At 35.7% G+C, this 24,899-nt stretch overlaps 3 protein-coding genes across 4 annotated transcripts; 2 read left to right on the forward strand and 1 right to left on the reverse strand.

The window, feature by feature from the left end:
• The first annotated feature begins 2,594 nt into the window (after positions 1 to 2,594).
• LOC113058928 (olfactory receptor 2AT4-like) lies at positions 2,595 to 3,560 on the forward strand. Its single transcript, XM_026227181.1, has one exon. The coding sequence runs from the start codon at positions 2,595 to 2,597 to the stop codon at positions 3,558 to 3,560; it is 966 nt and encodes a 321-aa protein (XP_026082966.1).
• A 3,520-nt stretch (positions 3,561 to 7,080) lies between these two features.
• On the forward strand, positions 7,081 to 8,133 carry LOC113059024 (olfactory receptor 1500-like). The gene has a single exon (XM_026227262.1). It carries the CDS (start codon positions 7,081 to 7,083, stop codon positions 8,044 to 8,046), a length of 966 nt encoding a protein of 321 aa, XP_026083047.1. The 3' UTR covers positions 8,047 to 8,133.
• Positions 8,134 to 8,582: 449 nt separating this feature from the next.
• On the reverse strand, positions 8,583 to 24,260 carry LOC113058634 (protocadherin Fat 4). Of its 2 annotated transcripts, XM_026226715.1 has the most exons (18): positions 23,989 to 24,260; positions 22,932 to 23,130; positions 22,454 to 22,798; positions 19,952 to 20,862; positions 19,691 to 19,868; positions 19,157 to 19,337; positions 18,597 to 18,847; positions 14,183 to 18,511; positions 13,891 to 13,992; positions 13,132 to 13,433; positions 12,936 to 13,021; positions 12,656 to 12,829; positions 12,446 to 12,573; positions 12,143 to 12,360; positions 11,306 to 11,579; positions 10,375 to 11,084; positions 9,981 to 10,296; positions 8,583 to 9,236 (listed from the first exon to the last, which is right to left on the reverse strand). In XM_026226715.1, exons 1-18 carry the CDS (start codon positions 24,037 to 24,039, stop codon positions 8,995 to 8,997), a joined length of 8,997 nt encoding a protein of 2,998 aa, XP_026082500.1. In that variant the 5' UTR covers positions 24,040 to 24,260; the 3' UTR covers positions 8,583 to 8,994. The 2 variants fall into 2 exon arrangements, with proteins under 2 accessions (XP_026082500.1, XP_026082499.1); XM_026226714.1 differs by having other exon boundaries at positions 9,981 to 11,084.
• Between the last annotated feature and the right edge of the window lie 639 nt (positions 24,261 to 24,899).

The following is a 24,899-nucleotide window of genomic DNA, read 5'->3' on the forward strand; positions in this document are numbered from 1 at the left end:
TTTAGTTTCAGTGCATCATGCCAAATCAAATGATACCCAATTTTCCTATGTCAGCCATTATGGGTGTCGGCCATATTGAATTATGTTCTAAAATGTTGCATTTTACGAACAAATTAGCATATCATTACAAAACATGGTGCTTACAACCTTTGGGGGGAGTTGACAACCTTGTAGTCAAAAGTTATAATGAAATTAAGAAAAATGCTAATAACTTTTGCTTACATTAACCTATTATAATCAGACTGATGTTGATGGATTCCTTGTATCATGACGAGGACACTGATACCAATATTGGCTAAATTCCTGTCTACCATTTTGATTAATGTTGAAAACCTTCTTTTCCCTACTCCTCCTATTGTTGGTCCGATTTTCACCCATTTTGGTTTGGATCATCTTCAGACCAAGTTGGCAAAAAGTTTTGTTATCCCAGTCTAGTTTTTGTTACTCTGTGGGTCAGGCAGTCACACTGCAAAGTGTAGGCCTATGTCATATGACTTAATCAGTGACTAAATTAATGCACGTGTCTATTTTCTTTAAATAAAGACTGCCAGTCAGTGGAACTGGATGATGAGGCAAAAGTACAAAGTATTTTATTTGTTATTTGGTTACTCTGCTAACAGTCTATATATATATATATATATATATATATATATATATATTAGGGGTGTAACGGTTCACAAAATTCACGGTTCGGTTCGATACGATACACTGATGTCACGGTTCGGTTCGGTTCGGTTCGATACGTTTTAGATACAGCAAAATGTAAAAACATCTCAACTTTTCAGAATGCCGCAAGCGCACCGCGGGTCATGTGACAAGAACCAACCAATCAGCTTCATCCTTTCCCGTAACAAGGTTGAGAGCTCAGCCAAGATGAAGGAACAGCTGATCATAGTTGTATATGGATTGCAATTTTGAAATAAATTTAGTAGCAGAGCTACTGCAAGCGATTTTTAGAGCTGCAAATCCATTTATCCTTCGCTGAAATTTCCGCGTCTCATGGAGAGAGCACGTCATGGTTGCTTAGCAAAGACAGACGCCTCATGAGCGCTTCTGCCCGAGCGCTTTGGAAAGGAGGAGAAAGACGTGCTTAGCGTTTTTTATCCACCACTCTCTTGCCATCACCATTATAGCTTACAGGGAATCCAAAGTGCACCCAAACACCAGACCTGTTGGTTATTGGGGGATCTTCTCATTTCTAGTCTGTTAAACGCATTGGCTATTTTGCAACGAGCCTTCAGCGCGTACTGAGTGAGCGAGCGCCTGCTGAGTAGCCTAACATAAACATATAAGATGGTGTTTTTTTCTTCTTCGGGAGTGTCAGGGGCGTTGCCTGTTACGTTGTTTGGGTTATTGGGCTACCTTGTTGAACGCATATCATTATATTTCTATCTCTCTCTTTTTTTTTTTTTTTCCAAATATAATTAATTACTCCAACGAACCGTTCGGTATACATAATGCGTACCGCGTACCGAACCGAAAGCGTCGTACCGAACGGTTCAATACGAATACGCGTATCGTTACACCCCTAATATATATATATATATATATATATATATATATATATATATATATATATATATATATATATATATCCTATATATAAATAATGAATACACTAAATATATGTGAACAAAATGAAGGGGAAAGCGTGAGTGTATATGCTGCTGAGTTTGGTTCATTTTTGTGTGCCGCTGCACTCAACAAACAAGTTCATGGAATGGAAACTGAGATGACAGAAAGCACATCCTAAAATAAAAGTCAACACATTACAGTTTCGAATTATCTGTATGATCAAAAATGACAGTGTATTTTCTGCTGTTCGATCTCGAAGGACCCTCACGCACACACAACAGCATTGCAAACGTTGCCTGTTCATTATCAGAATAATATGCAGTCGTCAAACAAACAGATACACTCATTAATTAAAATCGTCTGTGGTACAATCCACGTTAAGTACAAAGCCTGGTTTACATAATAAATAATAGTTAATGTAAAATACATTGCGAATATGGAAACATTTGGATTCGTGATGAATGAGAGAGGTAGTCTGCATGAGAACTAACCGGCTTTATTTCTCTGTAAGTGTTTGGTGTTGGCAACATAACCAAAATCACCATGTTGCATACAAATAAATATATTTGCATTGTCCATTTAGCAAAGTAACATACATAAAATATGACTGTATATTTAAAGAGCCTATCTAAGCACCAAACATGCAGTATGACGTGTCTCATCAGTCATCACGTGTCTCTCATGACCAAAGGAAGAGTTCATATACTGATGAGTCAATACATTTCTTTTATTGCAGAGGTGCAGTGGACAGAAGAGTTTCTCTCCAACCAAATTGCAAGGTTACTCTGCGATATATATGAAGTCATGTAGGCTAAAGAATTCATTTAAGTTATTGGTTTATTTTATGAAATGTGAAGCACATTCTGCTTGATTACCCATAAAATGGCCTAATTAAATAATTATCTTTGCATATGATTCATATTACTTTAATGTAATATTTAAAAGTTGTCAATTATTATTATATTTTTTTTTCTGTTTATAGTCAAAGACTAGGTGGTTTCTGAGGGATTTTTGGAGCAATGGCAGTTGCCAACATCTCTCAGATAACTGAATTCTACCTGCTAGGATTTCCAGGACTTCATTCAATGTATTATGGAGCTGTGGGGACCTTTTTACTCTTTGTCTATGTAATACTGGCAAGCGGAAACATTTCAATCATTTCATTTATTGTTTATGAGAAAAGCCTTCATAAACCCACCTACTTCATCTTTTGTAATCTTGCAATGTGTGATCTCTTGTTTGGAACCATAACATTGCCCAGAGCAGCTGCAAAGTATCTTGCTAAAGACGATTATGTACCATTAAATTTATGTTTAGTGCAAATGTTTTTTGCTCATTATTTTGGGACAGTTAATTCTTTTATTTTGCTATTAATGGCCCTGGATCGGTTTGTTGCAATATGCTACCCACTTCGATATCCTGCTGTTATCACAAACCAGCATATTGCATATGCGTGCACAGTGTGTTGGCTGTTTATTTTAGGATTTTTACCATTGCTTACTTATCAAATTGAAAAACTTCCCTTTTGCACAACAAACATAATAAGTCAATGTTTCTGTGATTTCAATTCATTAACTAGAATTGGCTGCGGAGATAAGACTGAGCTGAGGAGAAATGCTCTAGCTGTATCCTTGTTTGTTCTTTTAGGGTCTCTAATATTCATCATATTTTCCTACATTGCCATCATCAGATCTGTTTTCAAACTCTCAAGTGTTCAGGCCCGATTTAAAACATTTTCGACATGCACCCCTCAACTTTCAATCATATGCCTTTACTTTTTGCCTAGATGTACTGTGTATATATGTGACATAACCACCGAAATGACTACAGATGTTCGGATTATGCTTGTTATGTGGTACAGTATTCTTCCACCTGTTGTTAACCCCATGATTTACTGTTTGAGAACTCAGGAAATCAAGGCCGTCTTCATGAAGAGAATTAGAGGGAAAAAAGTCAACTTTGAGCTGAAAGCATTTTCATGTTGAGACAAAGATATAAGCTTAATGAACCTAAATACCTAACATGTTGTATATAATGCTTATTATGATCAAATGGTGCAGAGTAAGGACATATTACATATTTTGTTGCATTTTTAACCATTTATTGATCATTTTTATTGCCTAATAAAGAACAAAAAGCATAATTAGCAAAGATAATAAATGACTCTTTACTGTCACTTTTCCAAGACATCATATTTTATTTATTAATACTTCTGTTAATCTGTCATCTGTTAATTAAATAAATCATCTTTGACTAGAGCTGCTTAATGTATACTAAATTGTGCAGTCCTAAGCAACAAAAATTGCTTTGATAACTAATACATTAAAAACTTAATATAATAAAGGAACAGTGGGATACTCATCAATTTGAATGATTACACTGTGCCTTTAAAAAAAAAATATATATATATATATATATATATATATATGGGGCAAATTAAAAATAATTTCTCTAAAGTTGTAATTGTACACAGTTCATTTTATTTCATTGTGATAATATATGTATTATTCAAAAACAAGATATTTTATGAACACTGATGCATATAAATAATTGTTTAGCTATATACAAATACTGTTTTATTTTACAAATAATCTGATCACCTCTTTAATAAGACATTAATGTTAAATGTGCAATTAACTGTTTTTAGTAAAATGCAAAACAATCTGATTGCACAAGCCTGACTTGGATTTCATCTTTGTTCTTTAAACAGTTAAATACAAGAACTGACCCTTAAATTAAGTGTTTAATTAGTTTTAAGTGGATTCAGAAATGCCCTAAGTGCACCTGAGCTGTGCGCTTTAGACCATGTGTTTAGATCGTTAAATAGGGCCCTTTGTATTCTATTCTATTCTATTCTATTCTATTCTATTCTATTCTATTTAGGGCTTGGCAAGTTAACGTGTTATTATCACTTAAATGCATTTATTAATTAACAACAACAAATATTTTAGTGTGCGTTAATGAGTTTGTTTATATTATGAAAGTCTTGCTCACTGGCTCTGAATACACATATAGACAAATCATAGGCACAGGAGGGGATGCTCCCGATCAGATTATTTAGGCTAAGCATCAGCATTTACAAACCATTGTCCACTGTTATTTTTAACAGAAAAGAATGCAAGCTGGTAAGCATGACTTTATAAGTTTATAAGAATTAGGAAGTTTCTGATAGAATGTAAAGACAGCAGAAAAGTGCTCTCTCTCAACACAGTGGAGTGAATCGTTTTTGTTAACTTTGTGGTTTATTAATTTGAGTTGTATGAGACGAGGTATCACACGTCCTTCTCACAGTATATTACATTCCAGATCGATCACTCTTGCTGCTCAGAAATGTTCTCTAACCAGTAGATGGCAGGATTCTATCCCCAACACATGCCCAATATCCGCAAACCTTTTTATTTAATTTAGGTCATCATTTCATTGATTTCATCATTTAAAAAAATGTAATAATTTTTCATAAGCCAATTTTTGGCATAGTTGAGTAATTATGCAGTAAATAGGTAAAAAAAAGAAATAAAAATAATAATAATATTATATATATATATATATATATATATATATATATATATATATATATATATATATATATATATATATATATAGTTTTACATATAAGATAGTATATTTCCTTATGCAATCGCTCTTTAAAAGTTTGGGGTCTATATGACCCCAAGGCACTTAAGTGTAAACTCTATTTGAGAGATGAATAAGGGTTCAAACTTATTTTTTCGAACTCGTCCTAGGCTGTTGAACCAATTGTCACGAAACTGAACCAGATCATCTTCAGACAACGCTTGAAAAAAGTTATGGAATTCAAGTTGATTAGGCATACTGTTTCCGAATAGCACGTGAATGGATTCTACGAAAAGCATGCAAAAGTGGACATGAGGCTATATCTCCACTAGTCTCTTTAGTTTCAGTGCATCATGCCAAATCAAATGATACCCAATTTTCCTATGTCAGCCATTTTGGGTGTCGGCCATATTGAATTATGTTCTAAAATGTTGTATTTTACGAACAAAATAGCATATCATTACAAAACATGTCGCTTAAAACCTTTGGGGGGAGTTGACAACCTTGTAGTCAAAAGTTATAATGAAATTTAGAAAAATGCTAATAACTTTTGTTTACATTAACCTATTATAATCAGACTGATGTTGATGGATTCCTTGTATCATGACGAGGACACTGATACCAATATTGGCTAAATTCCTGTCTACCATTTTGATTAATGTTGAAAACCTACTTTTCCCTACTCCTCCTAGATTGTTGGTCCGATTTTCACCCATTTTGGTTTGGATCATCTTCAGACCAAGATGGCAAAAAGTTATGGATTTTGTTATCCCAGTCTAGTTTTTGTTACTCTGTGGGTCAGGCAGTCACACTGCAAAGTGTAGGCCTATGTCATATGACTTAATCAGTGACTAAATGAATGCACGTGTCTATTTTCTTTAAATAAAGACTGCCAGTCAGTGGAACTGGATGATGAGGCAAAAGTACAAAGTATTTATGTATAAATGATGAATACACTAAATATATGTGAACCAAATGAAGGGAAAAGTGTGAGTGTACATGCTGCTGAGTTTGGTTCATTTTTGTGTGGCGCTGCACTCAACAAACAAGTTCATGGAATGGAAACTGAGATGACAGAAAGCACATCCTAAAATAAAAGTCAACACATTACAGTTTCGAATTATCTGTATGATCAAAAATTACAGTGTATTTTCTGCTGTTCAATCTCGAAGGACCCTCACGCACACACAACAGCATTGCAAACGTTGCCTGTTCATTATCAGAATAATATGCAGTCGTCAAACAAACAGATACACTCATTAATTAAAATCGTCTGTGGTACAATCCACGTTAAGTACAAAGCCTGGTTTACATAATAAATAATAGTTAATGTAAAATACATTGCGAATATGGAAACATTTGGATTCGTGATGAATGAGAGAGGTAGTCTGCATGAGAACTAACCGGCTTTATTTCTCTGTAAGTGTTTGGTGTTGGCAACATAACCAAAATCACCATGTTGCATACAAATAAATATATTTGCATTGTCCATTTAGCAAAGTAACATACATAAAATATGACTGTATATTTAAAGAGCCTATCTAAGCACCAAACATGCAGTATGACGTGTCTCATCAGTCATCACGTGTCTCTCATGACCAAAGGAAGAGTTCATATACTGATGAGTCAATACATTTCTTTTATTGCAGAGGTGCAGTGGACAGAAGAGTTTCTCTCCAACCAAATTGCAAGGTTACTCTGCGATATATATGAAGTCATGTAGGCTAAAGAATTCATTTAAGTTATTGGTTTATTTTATGAAATGTGAAGCACATTCTGCTTGACTAACCATAAAATGGCCTAATTAAATAATTATCTTTGCATATGATTCATATTACTTTAATGTAATATTTAAAAGTTGTCAATTATTATTATATTTTTTTTTCTGTTTATAGTCAAAGACTAGGTGGTTTCTGAGGGATTTTTGGAGCAATGGCAGTTGCCAACATCTCTCAGATAACTGAATTCTACCTGCTAGGATTTCCAGGACTTCATTCAATGTATTATGGAGCTGTGGGGACCTTTTTACTCTTTGTCTATGTAATACTGGCAAGCGGAAACATTTCAATCATTTCATTTATTGTTTATGAGAAAAGCCTTCATAAACCCACCTACTTGATCTTTTGTAATCTTGCAATGTGTGATCTCTTGTTTGGAACCATAACATTGCCCAGAGCAGCTGCAAAGTATCTTGCTAAAGACGATTACGTACCATTCAATTTATGTTTAGTGCAAATGTTTTTTGCTCATTATTTTGGGACAGTTAATTCTTTTATTTTGCTATTAATGGCCCTGGATCGGTTTGTTGCAATATGCTACCCACTTCGATATCCTGCTGTTATCACAAACCAGCATATTGCATATGCGTGCACAGTGTGTTGGCTGTTTATTTTAGGATTTTTACCATTGCTTACTTATCAAACTGAAAAACTTCCCTTTTGCACTACAAACATAATAAATCAATGTTTCTGTGATTTCAATTCATTAGCTAGAATTGGCTGCGGAGATAAGACTGAGCTAAGGAGAAATGCTCTAGCTGTATCCTTGTTTGTTCTTTTAGGGCCTCTAATATTCATCATATTTTCCTACATTGCCATCATCAGATCTGTTTTCAAACTCTCAAGTGTTCAGGCCCGATTTAAAACATTTTCGACATGCACCCCTCAACTTTCAATCATATGCCTTTACTTTTTGCCTAGATGTACTGTGTATATATGTGACGTAACCACCGAAATGACTACAGGTGTTCGGATTATGCTTGTTATGTGGTACAGTATTCTTCCACCTGTTGTTAACCCCATGATTTACTGTTTGAGAACTCAGGAAATCAAGGCCGTCTTCATGAAGAGAATTAGAGGGAAAAAAGTCAACCTTGAGCTGAAAGCATTTTCATGTTGAGACAAAGATATAAGTTTAATTAACCTGAATACCTAACATGTTGTATATAATGCTTATTATGATCAAATGTTGCAGAGTAAGGACATATTACATATTTTGTTGCATTTTTAACCATTTATTGATCATTTTTATTGCCTAATAAAGAACAAAAAGCATAATTAGCAAAGATAATAAATCACTCTTTACTGTCACTTTTCCAAGACATCATATTTTATTTATTAATACTTCTGTTAATCTGTCATCTGTTAATTAAATAAATCATCTTTGACTAGAGCTGCTTAATGTATACTAAATTGTGCAGTCCTAAGCAATAAAAATTGCTTTGATAACTAATACATTAAAAACTTAATATAATAAAGGAACAGTGGGATACTCATCAATTTGAATGATTACACTGTGCCTTTAAAATTGATATATATATATATATATATATATATATATATATATATATATATATATATATATATATATATATATATATATATATATATATATATATATATATATATATATATATGGGGCAAATTAAAAATAATTTCTCTAAAGTTGTAATTGTACACAGTTCATTTTATTTCATTGTGAAAACTTACCCCACTATAGAATAATGATATCTCATGATATCTTTTTTTGGGGCACATTGGAAACATTCAAGTGTAGGATATAAACAGATTCAAAAGTTAAAGATCTGACAACAGATGGCGCCAATGTAATAATATTATTATGCTCCTCAAACACCGATATAAACAATATTGATGATTAAGTCACTATTGGTACATTTACTATGTGCTTGAACATATGCCTTCCTTATAATATACACAGTATTTGTAGACTTTTATTAATGTTCTTATGAAATGAATGATTCACCAGTATTTCACTGGTCCAGTTTTGGTCAGTGATTTAAAGTACATGAATGATAAATGAACTATGTACCTTGTTTTTAACATTCTTTCAAATGATTTCCTCTTGATCACTCTGAAATCCACAGTCATTTGGCTGATGGCTCTGTAAGCTGGCTATGTCCTCGAACACATCCGCATAGGTGTTAAAATGAACTCCTATATTTAGGAGATTCTCAAGCTGCTGGATCCCGCCTGAGACAGAGGTGGGACTCTGGACGGAGGGGGATTTGACCACATCTCTGAAGGGTGAAGGGGCTATCAGAATAAACTGTCCTCTGGACCAATCTGCAACTGAAACAGTGGGGTGGGGTGGGGTGGGAGGAGTATCATAAGGTAAGAAAGTAAAGGGTTTTTGTTTTCTAAACCACAGTGTGACATTTGGAAGGCTCTGGTGGTGGACAGAAATTAAATGGCCACTAGATAGCGCTCAAACTCCAGAAGAGCTACATGTTTATTATTAACGTTAAAATATTTTTTATTCATTTGGTCCAACCACAAGATGTCACTATGCATTCAATGCAGTGTTGTGATAAACTAGATTAAAAACTAGCATACAGAGATAATGAAAATAAGGCTGTCAGTTTTTTTTTTTATGTTGCCTGATCTGCAGATTAATCAATATTTACTGTGAAAAAGTAACCCATTTAATTCTGACCCATGTAAATGTGAAAAAAAATGAAATTAAATGAACAAGTAAAAACTTATTTGGTTAAATGTTTACATTTAAGTTTAATTTAATAAAGGTTAAAAAACAAATTAAGTTTCATTTAGTGTATATACTGTAATGGATGTGTGCGTGTGTGTGTGTGTGTGTGTGTGTGTATACGTGTATATGTGTATATGTGTGTGTATATATATATATATATATATATATATATATATATATATATATATATACACACACACACACACACACACACACACATATATATATATATATATATATGAATATTATAACTAAAGGGTCAAACCAATATTCACACTATTTTTAAACCATGTTTAATTTTAGATCACTGAAACCACATGTGTCCTTGCCTTCAGGTGGATGTTCATCTTTGTCGTGTGAGCTGATGAGTGACAGTTCTCTCTCACAGTCAAACTCTGAGCCGGTGAAGGAGCAGTGGCTTTCACTCTCTGATGATGTCTCTACTGGCCCATCTCTGCATGGCTTTATGGGACACTCTCTGAAATTCTGATGGGGGTATCCCTTGTGGTCCCGTGGGTTGTTCAGTTTCTCAACTTCATCTGCTGAGAGATGTTGTGGAGGGCCTGTCAGATCAGGATCCAGTTTTCTCTTGAAGAACAATTGGGATTGACGTTGCCACTGGTGAAAATCACCTCCGGATGTTCTCTGATGAAGTTTAGGAGATGGATTATGATTCGTTTGAGGTTGCATGATGGATTGCGAAACCTTTGGATTGCCATTCACCTGATCTCCACGTTCATCCTCCTTCTTCAGCTGTAGGGTGTTCACATCCGAGTATGTGCTGTCAATCTCATAGTACTCCAGTTCACTCCCTCCAAAACCTGAGACATGACAACAAGGTCCACTTTCATAACAGCTTTCCACTCCTTGCACAGGATCCCTTGGTCTTATTAGATCAGGTTGCTTGCAGGCTTCATTTGAGACATTCTGAGAAGACTCATCAGCAGGGCCTAAACTAAATGCCAGGTTATCCGTGCCATGCTGTTTGCTTGGTGGCATGAGGTAGATTTGACGCCTCTTTTCACCCTGACAGGTTTTGCCTTGTCTTCTAAGGACAATACAGAGAACTAGGATCAGAAGAATAAGGACAATGGGAATAATAACTGCTACAATCCATAAGGGGGCGCTCTTTTGGGTTTGAGAACAGGCCTCGCTGTGGACTTTGTCAGATAAGCAAGGTCCACACGAGGACACATTGTGCAGACAGATGCACCAGTAGTCGTCTTTGGAAGAAGACCCACAGTCACTATCATTCCAGCAGGGCTCAGATAGACAGGAATCCTTCAGACATGGAGTCAGAACGCAGTGGTTTGGAGATACGCAGAAGGTTTGGAAGACAGGTGGGCTGGAGCTGGCATCAACTATCTCATTGTAGCCATTGAAGGACAGGAGGCGACCATTGAATTTGATGTATTCCACACAGCCTCTGAAACCTTGAAAGCCAAAAAAAGCAACTTAAACATCAAAATATAAAGGTTTTATGATCATTGTCAAAGGTGGCCATTTTAATAACTAAGTGAAAAATGCCACACTGACACTATTATTAAAATCTGAAAAAAATAAAACAATGTTCAAATTCTACTCTACCTGCTTTTGGCAATTCAAGGTGCAGTATTGTATAACCAACTAAACAACAAATCAGGGGCAATCTAACCTAAATTTTGAATCATCCCTGGGACATCTTTGGATTCTCTCAGTGGAGCAGAGCCCAGAAAAATGGTCTCCACTAAGAATGCGGAGTGAGTTATGGTGCCATTGGTGGTATTCACTACAGGCCGTTCATCCAGAAACAGAGAGATGTATGAGCCTCTTCTGCGCAGCTGAATCACATGCCACTGCCCATCGGATACATTTCCCTCCATTGAGAGCTCTAGCCGCTGCCCGGATGTGACATTGGTGAACACATACAGAGGTTTTCCATCTGATATCTGAGGAGGCAAGAGAAAACATGTTATGAACTGAACTAGCAGATTTATCAGACAACACTGACAAAGTAGTTCAGATATTGTAGATTTGAGTTTAATCAAAGGGGTTTAGGGGATGTTTACTGTTGTATAAAACAAAAAACATGGATGATAAGTTATTAAAGATAAATTATTAACAAATATTCTGAGATCAATAATAGCTGGCCATAACTAACAGCATTTTTGGCATCATGTTGATTACCAGCAAAAATAATCTTAATGTTCTTTATAAAAACAAAAGCACTTGCCTTTACCTAAATTTATACTCATTTTAAAATTAAAATTAAAAGTTTTAAAATGCTGTGACAACATGGTTGAAACTCCTAAATGAATTTAAAAAGGGAATGAACAACTTTACAGCTTAAATAATACATATTCACATTTCTGCTTTAAATAATTTACTTTAATTATAAGTGCCTCACTGTAACCTCATTTTTTTGTTTGTTGTAATCAACATTATGCTGCAAACACTATCATTTGAGATTAATTTGCATTGAATATCCCTTTAAAATTCTCTCAGAGCTCACCTTAAGTTTCAGATGAGCAGTTTGACACCAGCACACAACCAAAACGCCATTTGTTCTGACAGTCCTCATCTTGATCTCAACACTGTCAAATCCCTGAGAGTCTCCTTCCTCCCCATCCAGGATGGCTTGGAGAAGTTGGTTTCTTCTGTAGGTTTCCTTGACGGCAAACTCAATGTAGGCCTCGCCGTTTAGAAACAATACATTCTGCTCAGCCAAATCTATTAGAAAGAATTACATTCACTTTATGACTTTAAACGTTGAACTATCACATAAAAAAAAGAACAAATATATGAATGAAATTACTCATGGCACAGTTGGGTCCTGTGAATTGGTCTCTACACTGGCAGCGATGGTGCGACCATCGGTCTTGACAAACTCCTTCGTTCAAACACACTGCGGTTTCACATGGAGGAATATCTCTTTGTGGACATCTGATCATCAAAAAGAAATCAACTGAAGCATTGCATTATAATAGAAAAAATGTACAGTTACAAAGATTCTTTAGAAACTGACCGATTAAGAACATTCTGGGACGCCAAAGATTTTAAGGAATCTGGACTGAAGTTGTTCACTTGCATGTTACTCATACAGCCAACAAAGTTATGAGTCCTGATTTGCCTTTGTAAAATGCCATCAATGGACTTTACGCCACCAAACGTCATGTTATTTGAGCTCACTTCCAGAGTCCTGTTTGTGAATGTAATTAAAAGGTTCAGTTACATAAACAAATAAAAGCAGTTTGTAATCGTATGTTTAATCTGCAACAAAACGGAGAGATTAAACTAAATACTACCTTTGGGTTCCAGTGGCACCATTTTGCGACAAGCAAAATCCTTGTGGATCATCGACAGAGCAGTTGTCTATTTCAAGAGAGGCTATCTGAGAGACACAAAAGCATGTACACCTGCAAAATATCTCATAAATCTTTCACAAAATTGGCTTGATTGAGTCCTAAGACTTAAAAATAATAATGTATGGGAATCACGTACATTTCCAGTTCTTCTTACGGTGATGTTGTGAAAACTTCCATCAACCACTATCTTGCCTGTTTCCAATCGTATGACTCCAGATCCAAGATCATAAGACAGGCACAGTCTTCCACTCACTATTTCAAGGGCCAGGAAGTCTGAAGTTGATGGGTCACCATGGTTGTACACAAGCAAGGCGTTTTGTTGAACAGTCGCAAATTCCAAATAGATGAAGTTATATGCTGGATCCAATGGAGGATATTCTATATAAGAAAGTTCCTGAAAGCCATAACTGTGCTTTTCACAATCAACTCCACTCACACCTAACAATAAATAGAAATGTCAGACATAGACATAGGAATATATCTTTTAAAATTAACATAATAACGAATAAATTATATATATAAATATGTATTATATATAAATATATTATACTATATAAATATATTTTCTTCATTATACTGTTTTTATATTCTTTATATACAACAAATAATAATTGAGCTAAATACATTATTATTTTTACAATTAAAAATCATATACTTTTAATTTATATGCGATTATAAAAAAATACATTGAATTTAATTACACATGTAAAAATATGTGAGATAATATAAAAATAATGATAAACAACAACACATTTGATTAATTTTACAATTAAAAAATAACAAAATATTTCAAATATGTGAATATGGGCAACATCACAAAATCAAGACAGTAATTGAATCATATAAGAACATATATAAATAAATAAATAAATGTAGACAGAAAAGTTCTGCTTACCAAATGGACATTGGCAAGAGTAACCTGTTAGAAAACTGGAGCAGGTTCCATATACACAAGGGGAGGAACCACAGTGGTCAACAATATGATCACAAAATGTTCCTGTGACAAAAATAAATGGTTAAGGTATTTACAACCAATCAATAAAATTCACACACAATTATATATATATATATATATATATATATATATGTGTGTGTGTGTGTGTGTGTGTGTGTGTGTGTGTGTGTGTGTGTGTATATATATATATATATATATATATATATATATAACATAAGTTATATGACCATACCTTCATAGCCTGGGCTGCAATCACAGATGAACCCTCCCTGTCTGTTCCAACACGTTCCTCCATTTAAACAATTTACTGATTGACATTCATTATCAACTATAGTACAGTGCGATCCTGAGAATCCATCTTTGCATTGACAAAAATAAGTTCCTGGATTGTTATAGCAGCTTCCCCCATTTTTACAAGGCTCCTTGGTACATTCATCAAAGTCTAGCTCACATGCATCACCTGTAAAGCCTGCTCGACAAGAGCAGTTAAAGATCTCCACAAAATATGGAGAAACAAATATAAGACTGGAGCTTTCCAACACAGCAACTTCCTGACTGATGTGAATGTTTCTGTTGCAGGTGGCACCATTATGGCAAGGACGGAGCATACATGGGTCACTGGTTATTTGGAATATAGTCACATTGCTTTGTGCTTCCAGTAACTTTTTATGCATGTTTGATATTCCGCTTGCCACCTCTCCAGTTAGATACTGACCATTGTAGCTTTTCACTGCAGCAAGAAGCAGCATTTTATCTCCTTGCAACTTCATTCCAAACACATGTGTTTTGGAAGCTTGTAGGTTAAAGAGGCTATCCAAAGCTTTGACGAATTTTAAATACTTCAAAGACAGAAATTCCTCAAGAGTTGATATAGAGATGTAGAACAACACGCAATTGTCCAGAGAGACATTGGTAAAACCTTTGTAATTGACGTAGATGCTGTTGTTGACCGAAGGGTGGAGCTGGTCACTGCCTTCAACTGAAATATTATATGTTGCCTCTCCTTGGTAAGGGGACGACCACAAATTACACATCCCAAATGGGAAACTAAACATCCTAAGTGGCCCATTTTTGATTGTACAATTGAAGACATCCAGTTCGTCCTGATCGGACGGTCTTACATTTCCGATTAGTCCTCCTGGGAAGGAACTTCCATAATATTTCACCAATATATTAATGTTTCTCTGGAGCGGTGCATTGTCATTTTCATCAAGAACTTTAACATGTAACATAGTGGTGGAGGACATTGGTGGCTTACCAGCATCTTGAACCACAATATGTATATGAAAAAGAGGGTTGCGCTCCCGATCAAAGGGTCTTGAGGTAACAAGAACGCCATCAGATGAGAGTGAAAAACCCTCAGCAGGTCTCATCATCCAGTACGTGAAAGGACCTTGATTTGGAGGAAGATCATCATCTGTGGCTGTTAAGGTGGAGACCAGAGTCCCAGCAGGTTGGTTTTCTCGAATAAACCCTTCTGTGGTCAGCAGTTTGGGAGGATTGTCATTGACATCAGAAACGACGATAGCTACCTTAGTGCTTCCGGTTACAGCAGGAGAGCCCTCGTCAACAGCAATGACAGTCAGGTTATAGAAGGCCCACATTTCTCTATCCAGGTGACTGTTAATGGAAATTACCCCACTGACGGGATCTATAATGAAGGAACTATTGATATTTCCATGTTCAATGCTATAAGAAAACCTGCTCCATTCTATGATCACATCCTGGTCCACCGCTTTGACTTTAGTTACGGATGTCCCAATCGAGATGTCCTCTGACACTGTTGCAGTGTAAAGCATTGAATCAAAATTAGGGGGATCGTTTTCATCTAGTATGTCTAGATGTATCAATGTCTCATCAACATTAAATCCTGTAATAGCCCCTCTGTTTTTTGCCAGCACCCGTAGGATTTCATTATTTTGGAGGCGATTTTTCAAATCTTTAGAGACATATATTATTCCCGTATGCTCATCCACCACAAAATTAGCTTTTTTACTTTGTCCAGCAAGCACATAAAACACTTCTCCATCAGGCCCTTGGTCATAGTCAATGGCAACAACCCTTCCTATTTCAGTTTGTGGTGGCAAAGCCTCTGACACTGTGAAGTTATATATATGTCTTTGAAAAGCAGGGATGAATTCATTGAGGCCAGCGATCTGGATGTGTATACGGGCAATATCAAACAAATATGGAAACCCGATGTTGGTGGCTTTGACTGTAAGTTCATAATGCTGTTTTTGCTCATAATCAAATATATCTAAAGTGGTGATTGTGCCATTTTTGGTGTCCAAATAGAAGAGAAGGATGTCTCCGGCAATAAGCGTATATGTGATTTGGGAGTGAATTCCTGTGTCAGCATCCTTCGCCCAAACCTGCAAAACTGAGGTACCAATTAAAGCATTTTCTGAAACTGTGGCAATGTAATTTGTGGATGTAAATAAAGGAGGGTTATCGTTTAAATCTGTTACATATACTGTGATATTAATTCTCTCCATCTTGGGACGCCAGCCTCCATCCTCAGCAATGACGTTTAGATGATGAGTTTCAAATTCCTCAAAGTCAAGTGCTTTAACAAGCATTATCAATCCTGAAGATTGTCCTATGGAAAACAATCCATTTTCATTCCCACCATCAAAAGAATAGGAAATAACACCATTGATGCCAGCATCTTTATCTTTGCCCTGGATTTTTCCAATAACTGAACCAATGGGCAAATCTTCCGGAACAAAAAACTCCACTTTTCTGTTAAGAAAATGTGGTGCAAAAAGGTTCTCATGTGTAACTTCAAAACTGATTTCAGTCTGTGCAAAAAAAGGAGGAAGGCCTTTATCTTTGGCAGTGATTTGAAGTGTTAGGATGGTGCCAAGGCTATTTGCTAAAGTTTTATTTACCAGCACTCTTCCGCTGTTATGTTCTACCTCAAAGTAAAGAGATCCATTGCCACCACTATTGAAGTACTCAACACTGTTGTTCCTTACAAGAGAATCTTGATCTATAGCAGATATTTGGATCACTTCTGTTCCAACGTCCAGGGTTAAAGGAACTGGTACTAAAGGCCTGAAGGGTATAAACGAGGGTGGGAATTGATTATGCCGTACTAATGTCACTGAAACAATGCTAGAGCTGTTCAAAGGAACACTGCCGCAATCAGACGCCACAACAGTGAAAGTCAAATTTACAGATTCAGATTCATGGAGAACAATGGGTTGTTTGGTTGAAATTTTCCCAGTTGATGCATTAACCAAAAAAAGTTCATTTGGTGGGTCAATGAAGTAAAGGATTTGGGCATTCTCACCAAGATCCCGGTCAGTAGCGCTAATTTGGAGAAGGAAAACTTCATGCATCTTCATCTCAGGAACAGTGAGAGTGTAACGTGGTTGATAGAAGATCGGCGTGTTGTCATTGACATCTGTAATGTCTATGGTGACGTCTGTGCTGATGCTCCAAGCAGAATCATTTGCGTTAACCTTTACTATATAGTGATTTTGATCTTCTCTGTCCAAAGGATGAAGTACTAGTAAAATGCCTGTGGTTTTATCAATACTAAACGGGAATTCACTATTTTGGCCAATGATTGTGTATTCAATTACAGCATTTAGACCAACATCTTCATCTGTAGCAGCTATCTGAATGACTGGAAAGCCAAGAGGAGCATCCTCAGGAACCTCTGTGATGAAAATCTGTGAGAAACGAGGTGCATGATCATTTGTATCAAGAACTATAATGATAACTGTTGCGATGGCTGAAAGACTGTTGTTTTCTTTATCAATGGCCTTCAGGGTAAGATTATAATATGGTATTTTTTCTCGATCCAAACGTTTTGTTGTGGAAAGAATGCCATGAATTTTGTCTATTTTAAATGCACCCTCAATGTTACCAGCCAAAATAAAATACTCCACCTCTGCAAACACTCCAGAGTCTGCATCAGTTGCTAACACATTACACACCCTTCCTGAAGCCAAGTTCTCATACACTTCACATCTGTAGATGTTTTGCGAGAACACTGGTGGGTTATCATTTACATCACTGATATTCAAATTAAGTTCAGCATATGATGAAAAAGGCGGTATCCCTGAGTCTCTGGCTTCAACTATTAGATGAAAATGCATGTTGCTTTCAAAATCTAAGGGATCCTTGACAGTCAGCACACCAGTGCTGTGGTGAAGCTCAAAAACCTCCCCAAAGTTTCCAGAAGCCAGATAGAAAGACATCGGTGTGTTTCTTTGTGATTCTGCAGTGACAATAGCAACCAGGGTTTCTTTGGGTGAATCCTCAGAGAGGACGTCCTTATAAACTTGGACTGCAACATGAGGAAAGTATGTATCATTCTGGAATCTGACAGTCAAAGTTGTTGTGTCCATTTTTGGTAGATCTGCTCCGTCCTGCACATGAACTTCAACTGTGATATCATTTCTTTTATTCACAGAATCTTTAATGAACACTGTTCCTGTGCGAGAGTTAATGGATAAGAGATAGGCATGTTGGCCATGCAGAGAAAAATTTAGTTGTGCGTTCAATCCAGCATCTGCATCTTCTGCCATCACTGTGCAGACAACTGATCCTGTAAAATGCAGGAAACACAAGTTTATTTGAATCTAAAAGACCAGATAACTGCTATTAAGGTCATCACAATAGTGTATATTCACCTTTGGTTATCCCAGCAGGAACATTAGCCACATATGGTCCATAGAGAAAGGATGGTAAGTGATCATTCACATCCTCAACTGTTACTGAAACAACAGCTGAACTGGAAAGAGGCTTTGTGGGATGTCCATCAGTGACAGTCACCGAAAATCTGTAAAAAGACTCTGTCTCTCTGTCCAAGGCACTTACAGTGAATAAATCTCCAGATGTTTCATTGATGGAAAAAGGAGTATCTAGGTCATCTAAAGAATATCTACAAGTGAAATATAAGTTAAATATTTACAGTCAATCATATTATATTACACAGGCTAATATCAGTATTGTTCTTGTTTAAAAAAAAAGATTCAAAATTGCTTTTGGTAACTGAAATAGAGTTGAAATAAAAATATATATATAAATATTAGACAATTAATTAATTAAACAATTTAGAACTTAAATATATATTTTCTAAATATAAATAAAAACTACTTAAATAACACTATAGCAAGACAAAAACTAGTGTGAAAGTGATTTTACTGAAAATGCTAACATTATGACCACACTAGTGTAATTATCAAATTACCTTAGCTGTCCATTTGTACCATCATCTAAGTCTGATGCTGCAACTCTCAGAAAAACAGTCCCAACCGGAGAATCCTCCAATATGTGAGTACTGAACCACTCCCTGTCAAATATTGGAATGTTGTCATTGACATCATCAACAACAATAACCAAGGTGCCTGTGCCAGTCAGTGATGGAAATCCTAGAAAGAATGGACAAAGAAATTAAGAAAAATACTCTGAATTTGTACTTAAATTTGGGATACACTTATTAAAAATCACTGACACCAATAAATCAATAATTCTTTTCCTGTTAAGGTTGATAGCCAGTATATGGCAGATGTTAAAATTAGATATGATATTTAAATTTAAAATAAGACTCTAAAAACATCAAATAAATTGTTTTAAATTTAGGCATCAAAGCATTATAGTGTACCCTATGAAAAATATTCATTTTAAGATTACAGCATCCCTAGAATAGCAAACTAACCGATAACCTAGCAAATTAAGTGGTTATATCTCAAGAGACATTTGGGTCAATTAGACAAATGATTACCTGAATCAGCAGCGTTAACTTTTAACATGTATTGGCTTTTCAGTTCCCTATCAAGATCTTCTAAGATTTGGAATGTTCCATTGGGATGAAGTGAGAAGAGACTTTCATCATTTCCTGATTCTATAGAATATGTCAGCTGACCGTTAACTTCATTAGAGTCTTCATCAGAGGCATGTATCTACAAAAGACATGTTTCACATCTTCATGAAGATTCAACTGAGTGAGTTAACTAAATCAGAAGTCCATTTCATTTTTACGTACCTGATGAAAGTGCTGAGTAGAGTCTTCCCCATTTTCAAAGACATGCAATGTCAGTGATTCAGGTGATAAAAGAGGAACACAGTCATTAACATCCAGGACTGCGATGTTAATGGTTGCTGTGGTGGACCTTTGAATATCTCCCTGGTCTTCTGCTATGACAAAAAAGATGTAGAAAGGCTTCTTCTCACGGTCCATCTTGTCTTTCACCGAGACCACACCTAGAACAGAGTCTACCATGAACTCACTCTCTGAGACAGAGAAGCGCACCTGCCCATTTGACCCAATATCTTGATCACTCGCGTTAACTCTGAGCAGGCTTGTTCCACGAGGTACATTCTCATAAACTGAAAGACTGTAGGAGCTTTGAGTGAACTCTGGATTGTGATCGTTTACATCCTCAATAAGCACTGTGAGGTACATTGAGCTGAACAATGAAGGAACACCTTTATCTTTGACGTTCAGTGTGACTGTGACAACATCCTCACTTTCTCTGTCCAATGGCTTCCGCAGGTACACAACCCCAGTTGAACTATTTATACTAAACGGTTCTTCTTCTGCACTCTCAAAGCTGAAAACAACTTCACCATTGGATCCAGCATCAGCATCTGTGGCCTGTATAACCGTAACAACAGAATGAAGAGGTGCGTTCTCTGGAAAACGAACAGTACTTGGGGTTGTGATGAGAGGGGAGTTATCATTGACATCCAGAAGATAGACAGTGACATGCACTGAGGTTGTAAGTCGGGCCTCTGTAGGTAGAGCACGATCATTGGCCTGGACAATGAGACTATACATAGCGTTTGTTTCTCTGTCTAACTTCCCTCTTATACATAGAGTTTGATGCTGGTTTATAGAGAACTTGTTCTCAAGGTTTCCAGATGTCACCATCAAATCCACTTCTCCAAATATACCTGTCAGATGCAAGAAAAAGACACCTGAATTACATTAGCAAACATAAAACACTTATAATGCAAAGACTGAACAGGTGATTTTAGTACACCAGATTTACATTTAAAAGTTCAGTATTTTAGAAAAAGGATATGATGTAGGCCACTTAAAGGAAATAAACGTCAATCCCTGAGGCAGAAATCAACTGTTTTGCTATAAAGTCTGCTCCTATCAGTGATGAGAATCCAGTAAGGGAAGGCCTAATGAAATGTGAATAAAAATCCACTAAATATGTACAGAATAAACTATGGATGATGCACTGATTAAAATTCTGGCTGATACGAATAAATTATTTTCATGTTGTGGCACGATTACAGATAAACGGCTAATATTAAAATTCTATACTTATGTTGTCTAAATGACCTATAACAAAAACACTAAAATATAAAGTGCTACATGTAAATATAGGCATCTCAAACATTATAACAGACTATGAAAAATGGATATTAAATTTAAGAATTGATAAAGATTACATTTAACAGCATTATTGAACTCTCAATGTTTCTAAAGATTAACTTGTGTTAGATGTTGTCAAAAGTGATATTTGACAGATTTTTTTAAACAAATAGCTTGGCAGTTTAGCAAAAGGCTAGTTACAAATCCAAAAGCAACATAAAAGTCCCTGATTAGGCTATATATATATATATATATATATATATATATATATATATATATATATATATAATTTTTTTTTGGTATAACATCTCTAGACAACATATTTCCAGAACAAACATACAGAACAAAACAAATCTCTATAATCTTGGTCACTCTTATTGCTAGGCTTGTGTATAATCCTGGACAACCTCATCAAAAACTTCCCCAAATGGGTCAAAAGGAACTGTGAATTTCACTTTGAACTGAATATATGGAACACACAATATGCTTTATCCTGAACCTGAAATAAGAGAAGCTGGGACAGGGGTTCTCCATTATTAGAAGTAGCCAGCATCCCCAAGAGAGAAAACCCTATTCATTAACAAAGGAGAAATGACGTAAGATTTAATGAGACCCCTTCAGCCAGTTCTGCTTTTCCCAAAGCTTTTCAAAAGTGTGAACTTCGAGATTTTGTGCTTGAATCAAATAAAAGCGATGACCTGTACCACCCATTGTGCTATTTCTGTATTAAATGGACTTGTGTGTTCTTATGTGTCCTCATTTTGCTTTAATGTGTCTCAATGTGGGTAAGGAGTTATAAAAACCAAATAATGAAATATTTTCAAAAAACCAGTCACAAAAAAGTAGATACAAGATCACATACTCTACAATTCAATAGTTTAGGCTACGATTTTTAGTATCTTGTGCTTAAATTATTACAATTTAAATAACTGTTTTCTATTTTAAGATATAGAAAAGTATCAGAAACCATGGTACTTTTTTCCAGCATGCTTTCATGAATACAAGGGTTAAAAAAAATCAGTATTTATTTGAAATAAAACTTGTTTGTTAAATTATAAATGTCTTTACTATCACTTTTGATCGGTTTAATGTATCCTTACTGAATAAAAGTATTATTTTCTTTTAAAAAAAATTGGAGTGTGTGTAGTTTAATGTTACCCTCATCCCGATCTGTAACATTGAGATTTAGAAAGCACATTCCAACAGGTGAGTCTTCTGGTATGGATGCCGAAAAGTCATTCTGGCTGAACACTGGTGGGTTGTCATTGACATCGATCACACTGAAGTACACTCTGACCCCGGTGAGTTCACGCTCCCCCTGCTGAGCTGCTGCAGTCAGGATGTAGTAGCGCTCCATCTCAAAATCCAGAGCTCGGGATAGGAGGAATTCGCCAGAATGTGGATTGAGAAGGAAAAGACCATCACCATCATCCTCCTGAACAGAGTACACCGAGGTTTCATTCTCTTCACTATATGCTGCCTCCACATGTCCCACAATGGTCCCTATGAAGGCGAAACAGACAATACTGAATTGAAGTATTTTAGCAAATGTTTTAATCCAACAAAGTCCCCACAACAAAAAAAACAACAACAAAAAAAAACAGATTAGACAACTCAGATAAAAAGCAATGCTCACCAGGTGGTGTGTCTTCCTTTACTTCAAATGAATATACAGATTTGGAAAAGGATAATTGTGTAAACCTTCTACTATGAAGTGGGGCTAAGCCTGATTTGCTTGTAGATGGCAGAGCTGAGATGTTGAACCACTTTTTCTCATTACTATTATCCCACTGTGTCCATGGTGAACTGATAGAGCAAACACCATAGAAGAATATCTGTGTGAACAAAAGAAGAAAATCTTTACTTATAAATTAAATTAGCCACTGCTGGGATCATAGCATATGATATAAAGGTGTGGGGCAAGAAACATGGAGCAGTTTCAGCCATTAAATCCCACATGACGTGCAGGAAAGGGTTCTTTTGTGAAAGACTTTTTCTAAGAGCGGCAACAGTACACCTTGACTTGTGCAAGGTCTGTGCTTTGAAAGATCTCCTTACCACAGTATCCCACGCCAACCTGAATATGTGTCTTTATTTGGGTGGGCTCCCAAGGTACCTGCTTTTGTTAAGCTCTAAAATGTCAACTTAGATCTGGACAATCTGGTATCCAAAGAGAGGCTCATGGAATAAAACGGAATGTTCTAATCCTGTTCAGCTAAACGCACCATAAACTTTCACTTCATTGCCATTTATTTTTAAATAAAAAAAAAGTTGTTTTTCGATTACTTGTATTGGTCAGTTTAATACATCGAGTAACTCACACTTGTTTATTTATGTCTGTATAATAGACAAATTTTTCTACATTGCAATTAATTATAATATTATATAATTTATGACATATACACACAGGCTACTCCTGAATGCATTTAATTCGATTTATATTAAATATGTAATAAAGATAAGTATAAGTAATATAAATGAATCATTGTGTAAACGTTGTAAATATTTGTATTATATATTTAAAATTTGTTATTAATTAAATAATCCATACTAAATTAAGGTGCTGAGTATTTTTTTATCAAGCATGTCATGATATTAGGGAATCTGTTCAGATCTTGAGAAATGAAATACAAGTCTTTCACAAAAACATTAAAAACATTTATTTGTAGCTATATATAAAAAAAAATACTCACCGTAGCGTGCATGAGAAATATACAGAGATGTATTAATCCAAACTTGATCATCTTTGCTCGTGTCCATTAACCTCTCTACAAAAACAAGAACTTATTTATCAAGACATATTTGAAGATCCACTGGTTCTTTATGTGTACCATCTCTCTGTCCAGTGTTGGACAGCGTGTGTGTGTGTGTGTGTTTGGCTGGTATTGTCCTCCTGTGCTGTGACGATTTTGCCGCTTCCAGATACACCGCCTCTCCAAGAGTAGGCTAACGCCAAAACGCGCAGGTAACGGTTAATAAACTAATAATAACTCATAAGTAAATACAACTTATAGTTTATCTGGTACATTGGATAGTTTATGACAGTTATTGTCTATCTATGATATCTAACTTGAATATTAAGTTGTGACTCCAGTCGAGTTTACAAGTCGTCTCTGGTCTTCAGTGGTTTGATGCCACATCGGTCGGTCCACATTTAATGTGAACAGAACAGACAATGATCTATTTTAATGTTTCCCCGCCTCTCAAGGCAGCCAAGCCTCATTCTTTCTCCATTTGAATTCAGGGGATGCCAGCATGGCATTTGCCCAAAAGGTGAATGAATGGAGAGAAGCTGTAAAAGAAGAGCCACCAGACAACCGTTGAACAGTAAAAGAAAAAAAAAAACAACTGAGGGAATTAAAAAAAATCTTAAAGCAACTTTGAATTAAATACTTCCAGACTGGTTTGTAATAGTTTTTATCCTATTTTATTTTTATATAAGTAGCTTAAATCGATGCGATTAAATCAGTTAACAAGAGACTTGGGTTGTACGTTTTTAATTCGTACCCGTGGTTTTAGAATCCACCTTAATTTTCAACGCGGAAGTAAGCCGTTTTCTAATTTTTATGAACCTGCGAGACTTCCGGGTTGTAAGCCGCTGACT

Source organism: Carassius auratus, chromosome 40 (genome assembly GCF_003368295.1).
Source record: "Carassius auratus strain Wakin chromosome 40, ASM336829v1, whole genome shotgun sequence".
Taxonomy (NCBI): Eukaryota; Metazoa; Chordata; class Actinopteri; order Cypriniformes; family Cyprinidae; genus Carassius; species Carassius auratus.

Bases quoted from the DNA above. Each gene is read 5' to 3' on its own strand.
- LOC113058928 (XM_026227181.1), top strand. From the start codon at position 2,595: ATGGCAGTTGCCAACATCTCTCAGATAACTGAATTCTACCTGCTAGGA.
- LOC113059024 (XM_026227262.1), top strand. From the start codon at position 7,081: ATGGCAGTTGCCAACATCTCTCAGATAACTGAATTCTACCTGCTAGGA.
- LOC113058634 (XM_026226714.1), bottom strand. From the start codon at position 24,039: ATGATCAAGTTTGGATTAATACATCTCTGTATATTTCTCATGCACGCT. The intron at 19,869-19,951 runs GTACGTAAAAAT...TGTCTTTTGTAG, and splicing joins CTACTCAGCACTTTCATCAG to ATACATGCCTCTGATGAAGA. The intron at 19,338-19,690 runs GTAATCATTTGT...CATTCTTTCTAG, and splicing joins AGTTAACGCTGCTGATTCAG to GATTTCCATCACTGACTGGC.